We start from the raw sequence: 13,529 nt of genomic DNA on the forward strand, positions 1-13,529 counted from the left end.
GGGAAAATTCCCCCAAGCACCAATTTAAGCCTTCATTTCCAAAAACATTTCCCAGTACTGTACATGGAAAGAAATGTATCTGAGTGTGGTTTCAGAATGTGACTGAGCAAAATACAAGTAGTTTTCCTTCAATACAACTACACTACATTTCTAACACATGGTCATGAATGACAAGCAGTGGGAAATATTGAAACCACAGTCAAAGAACCTCTGATCATAATTCATCTCAGTAAATTAATAATAAAAAAAGAATAAAAGAAATCTGGTAAAGAGGAGTGAAAAGAGCAGTGTCATGAAAAGGCTAACGGAGTCTCCACTTATGTGTAGACTGACCTGGTTAAATATGGATACATGGTCTCTATTTCTTGACTTTAAATGAATCAATGTATACCACAGTTGCTGTGAACTACAAACCTACTGCAACTAGAAGCAATGGAATCTATCCAGTTGTCCTCCTCACACGTTACACAATGGCCCATCTTTTCAGATGTCCTGAACCATACCTGCAGGTTGGGAGGGAGATTTCCCTCAAACTACAAGTAGTTTCTGCTGGCAAAGATCTTTTACTCCAGCTTTGCTTGTGGGGGTATCAATTGGCCTACTGTTTTTGTAGAAATAATACTATGCATATATAAACTGCTATTTAACTGGGCAGCAACATCACTGCATATTTCAACTTACCTTATCGTGGGTACTCCTACTCAGACCAGTATGCGTCTTGACAATCAGCAAAATCACATAAGATGTCCAGCCCACAAAACCCATGACAACGCTTATGCCCAAGAACAATCTGTCATAAGTATGGTAATATGACAATCCTTCCAAAGCAAGGCTAATCAGGGTTTTGCAAAGAGATACCTTTACAGAAAAACAGAACAGATATCATAACAATTTACAACATAATCATGTAGAACATACTCATAAAATAAATGTAACAAGAAAACATATAGCAAAGAAAAGTTTCTTATCTTACAGTAACTAGAATTCTTTGAGATATGTTGTCCATACATTCTAATCGTGCTGCACATGCACCCCATATACTAGACATTGGAGTCTTTTGGCCATCAGTATCCATTGGGCATGAGCCATCAGTACCCATTGGGCATGAGCCCTAGGTGTTCTGCTCCCATACTGAGGGCATAAAGGACAGAGTGGACCTAACTGCTATTCTGTCCCTTCATCACCACAGAACCCTGATGTTTCAGAATTCTGTAATAAGGGGGGGGGGGCGGGGGCAAGACATGGAATATATATAGACAACACACCTTGAATTCCAGCTACTGTAAGTTATGTAAGTTTTCTTTCCTCAAGTGCTTGTCCACAAATGTTCCATCCTGAAATGCAAATGCTTTGCAAGGAAGCTGCATAATGGAGTAAGTCCTAATCTGAGAGGAAGGATCTAACCTAACTAGCTCATAACAGACTCTAATACATCCCAATACCCAGCTGGATAGTTTCTGGGCTGATACCGCTCTACCTTTCATTCTGTCAGTAAATGCTACAAATAGCTTTGAGGAGACACTGAGGGATTTGGTCCTTTGTAAATAAAAAGGCTCTGCAAACATCTGAAGTTTGAAGCCTAGTCTCTTCCCCTTGTTTAGAATGTAGCTTCTGGAAAAATACTGGTAAATGAATCATTTGGTTCAAACGGAAATCCATGTCTCAACCTCCACACTACCTTGGTGTAGGGGACCTCGGAAGATATTGTTACGGTCTAGATAGGGCCTGCGCTTTCTCAAGGAGAGGTTATTAGCGGACACAGTATGCTAGCAGCTGCTGCTTATAACCGGTTAGAACTGCCGTGTGTGGGAAGCCCCGGTGTTTTGGGGAACTGCAGAAAGCCCCTGGCCAGAGGCCAGGGGAGGCGGCCATTGCTGTTTAAAAGTCCCCCATTGCATATGTATGTGCTGCTTTGCATGCTATTAGCATGATCCTATAATTGCTGTGTGCCATGGATTGCACAGTGGACTTCGCACCTGGCCGAGCTTTTCAGGTGTTGGACTCCCCAAGCCAGTGGCAGCAACGCGTGGAGTCCCCGTTGCGGGTGTGTCACTTAACCTTCATTAAAGCCAATTAACTCACCTGTGTGTGGGCCTCATCCTTGCAGAGCATCCAGGCATGTAACACTTGGGTAAGAACTTGGATGGTGTGTGAGTGATACCTTATTCTTATGAAATATTATACTAGAAGGGCCTGCCATCTGAGTTTGCATTTCATCAATTCTTTTAGTTGATGTGACTGTTACTAAAAAGGACTTTTTCATATATAAATAACAGAGAACAGCTTGCCTGTGGTTCAAACGGAGGGCTCATTAAGCCTTCCAGAACACATTATGGTCCCGTGGAGGAAGTTCCCTTACCAGTGGAAAAACATGAATAAAGCTCTGAAGAAACTTAACTATAGTGGTATAGGAAAACACAATATGGCTCTGGAGGTTGTGGTCACATGCAGAAATGACTGCCAAATACAGTCAAAGCTTTTTCTGAAGAATTCATAGCTAATAGTCCAAGACAGCAGGGATGCAGGAGTTAATGGGTTGTAAATATCATTATTCACACCATAACCTGAATCTCTTCTATTTAGCAGCATATGTAAATGTGGTGGAAACTTTTCTATTTTGGATCAAGGTGTTCTGGACATCTGAGGAACATGATCTCTCTGACATCGAGCCAATAGCCAAGTGGTGAGGTGGAGGGAGATTGGATTTGAATGTAAGACATTCCCACTATCTATTAAATCCAGTAGAAGAGATTTGAGTCCCTTTGAGATTTACCATGACGATGATGAGACTTCTCTTGAGTTCATTAGATCCTATGCCTGATGATGGCCCAGATGTGCTCTCAACTCAGAAGGGACATACTCATCACAAAAATCTTGGTTGAGAGAGGCGAAGAAAAAAGGTACTCCCCTGCACACCTGGTTAGGATCTTATTATCTGTTTATTAATGTTAGAATGTTGTGAGGGATTAGTAGAGTCACGTCCATGTAGTGTTTGCTTGGCATGTATATCAACTTTAGTCAGCCAGTAGTATAGCACACTGTGTGATGAATGTGCAAGCAGCCATGTGCCCAAGAAGTCTTACCCAATTCCTTACAGTAGTATGAGGATGCTTTTGAAAATAAATGATGAGGTTGGACATGGCTTCAAATCTGTCTTGGGACAGATAAGCTCTGGCTATTGTGGAGTCTAATAGTGATGACTGCTAGATCCTTGGTAAACACCACTGGCACTGCAGAAAGACCACAGGGCAGTACTCTGTACTGATAATAGTTCTGTCCCATCTGAATTCTTGAATACTTATAAGGGGATGCTGGAAGTATAGAGTTTGGAAGTAGGCATCCTGCAGATCGAGAACCCCAAACCAGTCTAGTGAATCTAGTGATGGAATTGGAGAGGCTATGATTTCCACTCTGATTTGAATTGTCAGTTGAAGGTAATGGTCCCCTCTCAAAGGCCAAACTAGTTGCCATCCTGACTTTTTCTTCAGTATTAGGAAGTAATTAGAATAAAAACCCTTCCCTCTGAATTTTAGCTAAACCTCTTCTATACTCTGAGAAACAGAAAGGACTCCCCTTCCAGATGTAACAGTGTCTCATGAGCACAGCCCCTTAAAAGGGAAGGAGAAGGAGGTAGAGATAGGTATAGTATGCATCTGTAGCGAATATCTGACTGAGGCTATTTCAAGAACCCAGCAGCCCAAGGTTATCAGGTTCTATGACTCCTTGAAAAATTGTAGATGATTCCTAAATGCAGGCAAAGAAGGGTGTAAATTCAGTAGACTGACAGTAGAAAGACATCTTACCAATCTGTCAAAGTGATTATTTTGACATAGACACAGAATGGGATGAAGCCATAGCAGAGGAGGAAGGTCATTTTAAAAAAAACTCTTTCTTGTAGGTGCAAAGGCTCTTTTTTGGAAAAAGGTATCAAATGATGGTCTCTGTCTAGCATAAGTGCATGGTCTTCCCTGTTTTCCTTCAGAAGCTAGTATATAAACTCCAAGAGAGAGGGGAGTGTGGCCCAGGAGTCCTCCAATAAGAGAAGAGCCTTATCAGGTTTTTGTACTAAAAAGACCCAGGCCCTTAAAGTGAAGATCTTCCAAGATCAATGCATCTCTCTCAAAATGCCAGAATTTGGGACCCAGGATAACAACAGCTATCACCATGGATCAAGAGCCAGTATCAGTAGCATTCAGAGTTGCCTGAGAGGACATCCTTGCAATCAAAGATTGCCTCAGAGATCAATCTCCTTCTTTCTTTCAAGGAGTTTGTCAATAAATTCTGAATTTTTTGTATGCAGTGTTGTTGTAGGTCCCAGGATATTACAGAGACAAGGTGGGTGAGGTAATATCTTTTACTGGACCAATTTCTGTTGGTAAGAGAGAGAAGTTTTCTAGCTTACACAATTTATTGCAATTTAAGAAGTCATATCATGCCAGCACCACCTGATAATCAGCAATTGAGAATTGCAGGCTGTAGACAAATAATTCATGAATGAACAAATCAAGCTGCTTAGGTTCTTTATCTCCCAGAATCATCCTTGGTTGTTACTGTCTGCTCTTTTCTGCTGCCACAACCGCTAGCTAGCCAGACACCGGATAAGTATAGATATTCTTCCCTGGCCGAGAGCACCTAGTACCTCTTATCAGCTGTTAGAGAGAGGTCAGAGTTACAGTCACTGGCGTTTGCCAGATATGCTTTGCCAGCTGTAAAAGGGCTTTATTGATGGGAAGTGCCAAAAGCTCAGGCACAGAGCCATGAAGAACATTCAAGAGCTTATGTAAGGTCTTTTGTGCCTCCTCCCCTTGTGCCGGGTATCTCAAGAGAACTGGCTATATGTCTGAGCCGATCTTGGAAGCTTCTGTAGTTATTCAGGCAAAACAGGAGCGATTCCTCAGCTGGGGATGAAGACGACATAGCAGGGGATGATGTCTGTACCCTAGAAGGTAGTGCAGAAATGATGCCTTGTGCGGTGAAGACCCCAGGTGTGCCAATAAGGCCATTTTGGAACATTATATGGAAAAAGGCCTGGGTGCCAGGGAGAAACATACCAGGGCATATGCCTACTCCTATACCTATGCAATCTAGCCATGTAAGAAGCCCTCAACTTTCTTCAGTCTCATAAAACTCAAAAAAGGACCCTCAGAGAATATGTACGGGATCCCTCCCCACAGTGAGAGGAGTCCAGCTTGGAGTCTTCTTCGATTAGGAGCAGTGAGGTGTCTTGGACCTCGTTTGACTGGGAAATCTCAAAAGGGATGTGCCCCTGCTCTTCCCTGGGGAGCAATATTCCCCTCTCTCTGAAAATTTGACTTTTTCAATCCTACGCAAGTCTGAAACTAGGCCAAGCTTTGATGATGAGGCCTGGGAGCTAGTGTAAGCAGAACTCAAAGGGGTATTTTCTGGCCTGAGATGGAACTTGTCCAGAGGAGTTTGCCCCACCTGGTTTAGAGGTCAGCTGCCTAAAGTAATCTAATAAAATGATTAGGCATGCCTCTCTCACCTTCAAAGTCCTTTTAGAAAAGGACCTGCAGACAGAGCATTTGTTGGAGATGTGAGCTTCCCGAGACAAAAAAAGCAACTGGTGTGCCCATCACTGATTGCCTCTCCAGAGGGACAATACTTAAAGACATCCATAAGGCGCAGTACAGGTAAGAATTCCCATATCAAAGTAAAATAAAAACAAAGCTGATAAACTACCAAAAAAATCTTTCTGATGGACAAAGTATCCTAATTAAAACTACTCCTAAGTACACTAATATATATAAATGTTTACAAAAGGACTGTGAAAAAAATTGCAGAGACCAGACACTGAGGAGCTCCATCTCACAGGTCATCAAGAAGGAACTGAATGGTGGTTAGACCCAGACTGCCATTTATGCCCTTGATACAGGATCATGAGGATACCCAAGGAATATGCATGGCCCCAGTGGACACTGATGGTCAAAAGAGTCTGATCTGAAGCGTGTGCACACCAAGAGCAGAATAAAACATAAAAATAAGCACTCGGTGTAAACTTGTTATAATCTAGGTCTTCATTATACCAGTTAAATCTACAGACTATGGAGAAGTTAAAATAAAACAGTTGTATCAGGTGAGGGAAAAAAAACAAACAAACACGGATTTGTGATCACAACATGGCCCCATAGATTCTTTTTTCTAGATATGCAGCTGGTTCAGTGTGTGACCTGGGGCAAATCCTTTAACTTTGCTGTAAAGTACCCATCTGTAAGTGACATTTACCTACTGTATCTCACAAGAGTGCTGTAAGGTTATATCTCACAGGGTTGGTTGAAATTCTTGATTGAAAGGTACTATGGTTATTTTTTCATATCTGAGCACAATATATCCACCACCCTTCATAAAACACTGAGCCAAATTCATCCACATGTAACCACACTGGCTTCAAAAGAGTTACACCAAGAATAAATGTGGTTCGTTTGGTCAGAAATATCAGCAACAGCAGCAAAAATTTAAAAATATTCAGAAAAACCTGTCACTTTTAATATGCAATCAAAATTATTTTTTATAATTGAATGAATGGAACTGTGAGGCTATGGAGACTTACAATAGGATTAATTTTATGTTAGTAAAAGATGAGTTAGTAAAAGGAAAAAAAATCAGTCAGTTACTTAAATAGAAAATAGAAAAAAGACTATTTAAATCCAAGATTTATTCTAAGTTTTCAAAGATTTGTCACTGTATGGTGATGATTCACTTACCGCCTCGTGATATTTTTCCTGATGAATATAAGATCTTGCTTTTCTTAAAATGTTTATCTGTTCAGTATCTGAAAGCAACCTGTATCAAAAATACAAAAGGTCCTTTTAAAATAAATATTGCTTTTTTGGTGGGAGGGATTGGGAGCATGAAGGAAAATAATGTATCTAATTTAGGAATCTTAATATAAACTCACTGGGCACTCTGTTAAAAGTGTACCATATACCCCCCCAAAATGGAGCAATTTAATCACAGAATGTCCTGAGACATTTCTCCACCTGCATGCTGATAAATTAGTAAATTATGTTGATACTGAATTCGCTTTGAGAATCTGTATTAAAAACATGTTCTTACTTTAGAACTTCACATAAATATGTCGGTGGACATTCCCTGCACCATTTGAAACACATGCATTATTACTGTTCCTGGCTGGGAGCACAGACCGAAAAAAAAAGAGTCAGTCATACTTCTGTTGGCTGTACGGATGCTATAGACCAGTGTTTCCCAAACTTGGGACAACGCTTGTTTAGGGAAAGCCCCTGGCGGGCCAGGCCGGTTTGTTTACCTGTTCGCAGGTCCAGCTGATCACGGCTCCCACTGGCCACAGTTCGATGCCCCAGGCCAACGGGAGCTGCTGGAAGCAGCACGGACCGAGGGGACATACTGGCCGCCATTTCCAGCAGCTCCTATTGGCCTGGATTAGCGAACCACAGCCAGTGGGAGCTGCGATCAGCCAGACCTGCGGACACGGCAGGTAAACAAACCGACTCGACCCACTAGAGGCTTTCCCTAAACAAGAGGAGTCCCAAGTTTGGGAAACACTGCTATAGACACATCTTTAAATGGCAAGCCCTTCGAGGCAGGGATTGTTACTTTTCTACATTTAAATAGTGCCCTTCGTAATTGGGCCTGAATTCCAATTGGGGCCCTCTGTGCTCTATGCTAATAATAAATAATATTACAGCAAGGAACCTTTTCCCTGAAGAACCAGCATTTATCTTCACTCAAACACAGCGATCCTCTAATGGAGCCTAAAAACTGCAGGTGAAATACTGACTCCATTAAAGTGAATGGCAAAACTCTCATTGATTTCAATGGAGCCAGGACTCCACCTTAGTCTTCCTGAGAATTTTCCTGTCACAGCAAGTGACACGATACAAAAGAGGGAACGGAATGGGATGGAGCAGAGAGAGCCCTAGCTCATTTTTTTCAGGCTGGAGCACTGTAATGGATCAGAGAACTTCCATGCCTCATCACTGAGCCGCCCCCAACTTTTATTACTCAGTGAACTTCCTACTGTGTTCTGCCACCACTCCTTCATTTGCCTATACTACTTTCTGCCTATTTTATCCATGTCATCTTCAACTTCAACATGGAATAAGTTAAAAAAGCATTCTTTTAATCTTTTATTTTTATCTTTCACTGCAGATCATCCCGAAGAGTTATTTAGCCTCTAATTATTCTTTAATTCTCAGTGAATAACTTTATTATTAATGAAATTGCTACGGTCTTTGCCTTTTTCTTGCTTCCTAGATGACAGCTCCCAGGATCTTCTGCATATGGAATGGGTACAATAGAATAAATGGAGCTTTCAAGCAGTACAACTTTTGTAAGTCAGTGCAGAATACAATTATTTTGTAGAATGAGGGTAACATTCCTAAGTGCATTGTTAATTTTAATAGACTGACTATAAAAACATACCCTAAATATTACCCCACTTCTGCCCAATTGCTTTTATAGGACACCAAACTCTGTGGTGCCAATGAAGATGTTTCAAATGAATATGGAGGCACTCTGAAGTCCTGCAACTGACTGACTGGCTGCTGGTGCACCCATCTATATGCATGCTTAAATGAGACTCTGCATGGGTGCAGAGTGGCACTCACATGCAGTCAGCTGAAGAATCAGGGCTGCGAGAAGCAAGGGAAAAAAATATAATGAATCCTAAGGAGAAAACTACGCAGGGGCAGTAAGTTACTAAAAACCTAAAAACATAAGGAACTCATTCAGGACAAAAAAAATAGCAATGCTCTGCATGGAATGAAGAAAAGGTGATCAGTCTTGGGCAGGATTGGGGTTCATGGATGAATAATTACTATGATTAGTTTTAACAGAGCTGGATTTCAGTCCAAAAGAACAAATAGCACAGAATCATCTGATCTCATGTGATTTCCACCATTTGGAGCCAAAGTTCATGGGAAATGCTGAGGTTTAAGCAATATCTGAACATGAACTGGACAATAGGTCAATTTGGTTTTGGATCTGACTAGAAACCAAAACCACGGGATGGATTCAGATCTGGGGATTCAAAACCACATATCCCCCCCAGCCCCAGCCCTGACATTTTAAGGGGTTCAGAATCCAAAACAAGCACATTTATTTTGGCCACAATCTGAATCTCAAGTTATCCCCACACACTTAGTATGTAATGGGTCACACATACGCTGTAATGACAGTGTATACTGAGTGCTTTTATTGTTTGCTTTCCCCTTTTTATTACATGTTTACAAGTAATGTATTTTAATATTATTCAAATAGCTTATAAAGTGACTGGTTTCGCAAAAACACTGAGCACTTGAAAAAAATTTAAAAATTAAAATATATAGCTTGGTATAATGGCCATAGCTACCAACACCAAGCTTGTATCTTTTATAAGCTAAGATGGAGAGGGGACAGTACATCAGTTATATTTTGAAAATGAATCTATCCAAAAGGTTAAATTAACACAGAAGAATTTTTTTTTCATTCTTTCCCATGAAGTAACAAAAACAGAACATGCGAAGAGAATGAGGACAGTGGACTCATTCTTTCCTTCACTCTTCTCCAATATTTTTGGGAAGAATGAGACCTGTAAAATAAACCAAAAATGCCTATCACAACTTCCTATAGAACAGAACTCTGAGGCTTAAACTCACAAAAACAGGAGCTCATAAGTAATTGTAAATATGTAATAATATAGTCTTGAAAGAGTTGAGATTATATTCTCCTGAAAAGGTTCAAAAACAAACACACAAATAACCAAGAAATAGATTTCTACTTCAAAGAGGATAGAGAACAGCTTCATCCATGTATGAACACAATTAATTATGTAACAAAGCAATTGGGCTAAATGTGCAATTACTTGTAAACTGTTCCTAAAGACATGTTAGCTACTTTGCCATTAGTAAACCTGACAAATTTAGTATTTCCATCACATCGTTCATACCTCACAAAGAATGGTGCTTGACAGCAGTAATACAATGCTGTGATGAAATGAAGCTACTGTTGTTATCTCAAGGGGACTCTGTCTGGCCAGTCAGTGATTCTTATCTATCAACATTGTTCAGAGGAAACCATCTCTAACAGCATAATTCCATTTATGTAGGACATTGCAATCAAGTTACGAAATAAAATCCCAGAAAAGGAGTCACTCACAAGTACATCTGAATACACAATTGCTAGTACACCTCTACCTCGATATAATGCGACCCGATATAACACGAATTTGGATATAACACGGTAAAGCAGTGCTCCAGGAGGGTGAGGAGGCGCACTCTGGTGGATCAAAGCAAGTTTAATATAACACGGTTTCACCTACAACGTGGTAAGATTTTTTGGCTCCAAGGACAGCGTTATATCGAGGTAGAGGTGTATGTTTATTTTATTATGCCTGTTTGTGCATTTATTGATATAAACATTAGTGTACAATAGATTTTCCAGAATTAGGCTAAAAACTAAAACCCTATGAATGCAGTAGTAGAGCAATGATATTAAAAGGATCCTGAATTTAACAATGAATGACAAGATAGGCTCATAGACTAGGGACAGAGGTTAGCGGAATGGTTTCCTTTGCAGTACTTGTACTGCTGACACTGGAGGTATGTATTCACTGCATGGTTAATCAAAATGGTTGGCATCCGACTTAGCCTAGCTCAGGTGTGAGAATCCTCACAGCAAAGGCCTACTTGGGTTACTGTGTCTTCACTGTCTCTGTCTCACCCATACACATCTGCATATTCCATGACTCTGTGCGGAGATGCTCTAGCATTCTTTCCCAGTCAATTGTGTCAACTGCAGGAGAACTGCCTTTCAGTGGGAACTGTGGGAAGGTCAGTGGAGGATCAGCATTTGAGTGATCTTCCCTGCATCCTCACTGAAAAGTGGACAGGTGCCAGCTCGAGTAAATCTGTAGCCTGGGCTCTAACCTATAAATAGAGTCAGGTCAGCTATCTTAGGCTTAAACATGGGCAAAAGGTTTTTCTGTTTGCATGGTAGAGGGGTGTGGACTAAACTCTCGATAAGAGCTTTGATTAACTGTGCAGTGAACCCCTAGCAGTTTAAAATATCTTTACCTCAGCTGCTTCACACCCCCCACCCCACTCATTCATTCACATGGACAAACACGAACAAAACCAAACAAGTAGGCTATAAAACAATCAAGCTATTTCCACTAGAGCAGGGGTAGGCAACCTATGGCATGGGTGCTGAAGGTGGCACACAAGCTGCCCAGGTCCTGGCCACCAGTCCAGAGAGCTCTGCATTTTAATTTAATTTTAAATGAGGCTTCTTAAACATTTTAAAAGCCTTATTTCCTTTACATACAACAACAGTTTACTTATAGACTTATAGAAAGAGATCTTCTAAAAACGTTAAAATTTTTTTAGAGTGAATAAATGAAGACTCGGCACACCACTTCCGAAAGGTTGCCGACCCCTGCACTAGAGGGTGAGAAAGAAGGCAAGGTTACTTTTTTTTTATTCCTAAATACTTGGAAGATACAATAGTGTTGAAGGCCATATAATCTATCCTACCACGCTCCACTCTACGTATCATCTCTCATTCACTAGCGAGATGCTGACTCACGTCTCCAATAGGTCTGTGAAGCCAATCTCCATTACCTACCTACTTGTTAAGTTTTTAAATAAGCACCTCCCTGCTTTCTCCCACGCCCCTCATGCTTGGGAGTAGCTCCCTGTAAACAACCACAAAACAAATGCATTTTCCTCCTTCAAGTCTCTCCTTAAAACTCTTTTTCATTATGCCTACAAAAAAATTTGACAATAGTAACGTTGCTGTTCTGAGACCACCATCTATCTTGCTGACCAATATTGTTTCATTGTTTCTTTATACACTCCCCTGTCTGTCTCCATGTCTTATATTTGGAATTTTGACAGTTAGCTCTTTTGGGTTAGGGACCATCATTTTTGTTGTGTTTGTACAGCACATAGCACACTGGGGTCCTGGACCATGACTAGGACTCCTGTGTACTATAGTAATACAAATAATAAAATAATAAAAACAAAACAACAACAATAATAATAAAACAATAATAAAGTAGCAGTATCTAGAGAGTCATCTTATAGCTACTTTTTGCCAGGTCTCTAATATGTGCTGCGTTCAATCCCTTTGAACTACAAGCCATTGCATTCCTGTTGCTAACTCCATCACATCTCTTTCAACTATGGTTGAAACTACGGTTTGCAGCTTGAGTATCTCTATAAAGGCATCTGACTATGGAAGGAATTAACAGTGTAGTTATAAACTGGCTTATTTTTGTCACTGCATCCTTTATTTTAATGATGTATGCCAGATGCCATACAAGTTTGGTGTGAGCAGGATTGAATACATGATGTAAAACCCTGACATGTTTCCACCAAGAGCAGATGATCTTCATAAAAGGATAAAATCGCAAATGATGCTACACAGTCATAAGATCATTCAGTGAACTATGGAAAACCTGGTGAAATAAATATTTCAAAATCAAAGTCAGGAATTACAATGCTTATTTTCAATCAAACTTCTTGTACAGTACAGTTCTTGTTGTATGGTGCTGTGACAGACCCAGAACAGTGGGGTACAAGAGTCTGGTCCTGTTGGTATCCAGGAAGTGGGTGGGCTCTAAGGACCTCCCCCTAGTCTGGTAGAACGCAAATATACTGGCCACTGGATAAATAGTCTTCTGTTCCCTGAGTGACCAGAGCAGGGGCTGCCCTAGAGCAATCAGGAACCTGATAGAACCAATTAAGACAGACAAGCTAATTAAGACACCTGGAGCCAGTTAAGAACTTACTAGAATCAATTATGGCAGGCAGGATAACCAGGACACCTGGTTTAAAAAGGATCTCCCATCAGTTAGTGGAGGGCATATACGGAGCCGGGATTGAGAAGGCATGCTGCTGGAGGACTGAGGAGTGTAAGTGTGATCAGGCTTCAGGAGGAAGATCCTGCAGTGAGAATAAAGAAGGTGCTGGGGGGAGGCCATGGGAAAGTAGCCCAGGGAGTTGTAGCTGTCATGCAGCTGATACAGGAGACATTGTAGACAGCTGCTACCCACAGGACCTTGGGCTGGAACCCATGTAGAGAGTGGGCCTGGTTCCCCCCATCCCCCAACTCCTGACTGCACACAGGAGGAGTTGATCTTGTCTGTGAGAAACACCAGAAGGGAAGGTCTAATTTGGAAAGGGATCTGGCCTGTCCCTGACCCACTAGAGACTGTGGGGATTGTTCTCCGTTTTCCCATGTTGGCCAGTGATGAGGTTAGTAGAGTGAATGGAAGGTTTGAGCCTCTGGCAGAAGTGGCCAAACTGAGGGCTGCTGTGAACTTCTGAGGTGAGCAAATCCACCAAAAAGTGCAGGGCCCACCGAGGCAGAGGAGGAACTTCGTCAGAGGTGCTTACAGAGACAACGATCAGAGGAAAAAAAAATCTGTTTATGAAAATTGTGGACATCACAAAACTATCTCTCTACATTAATTTTAATAATTTATTCAGAATCTAATAGTTCGATACTTAAAAATGCAATTACAGGCCTTCAAGATATCTGTGAATATT

At 41.0% G+C, this 13,529-nt stretch overlaps 1 protein-coding gene across 8 annotated transcripts in view; it reads right to left on the bottom strand.

Annotated features, from left to right (window-relative positions):
• The window catches only part of PIGN (phosphatidylinositol glycan anchor biosynthesis class N), a 187,621-nt gene that overhangs the window by 89,874 nt on the left and 84,218 nt on the right, over positions 1-13,529 (bottom strand). For all 8 annotated transcript variants that reach the window (XR_007772540.1, XM_050939909.1, XM_050939910.1 and 5 more), the window contains 2 exons: positions 6,723-6,801; positions 682-858 (listed from right to left, as the gene is read on the bottom strand). Coding sequence is in view for 7 of the 8 variants with exons in the window: in XM_050939909.1 (XP_050795866.1) it covers positions 682-858; positions 6,723-6,801 (256 nt within the window). In the remaining variant the exon portion in view is untranslated. The remainder of the gene's footprint in view (positions 1-681; positions 859-6,722; positions 6,802-13,529) is intronic.

This window comes from Gopherus flavomarginatus, chromosome 2 (assembly GCF_025201925.1).
Source record: "Gopherus flavomarginatus isolate rGopFla2 chromosome 2, rGopFla2.mat.asm, whole genome shotgun sequence".
Classification (NCBI taxonomy): domain Eukaryota; kingdom Metazoa; phylum Chordata; order Testudines; family Testudinidae; genus Gopherus; species Gopherus flavomarginatus.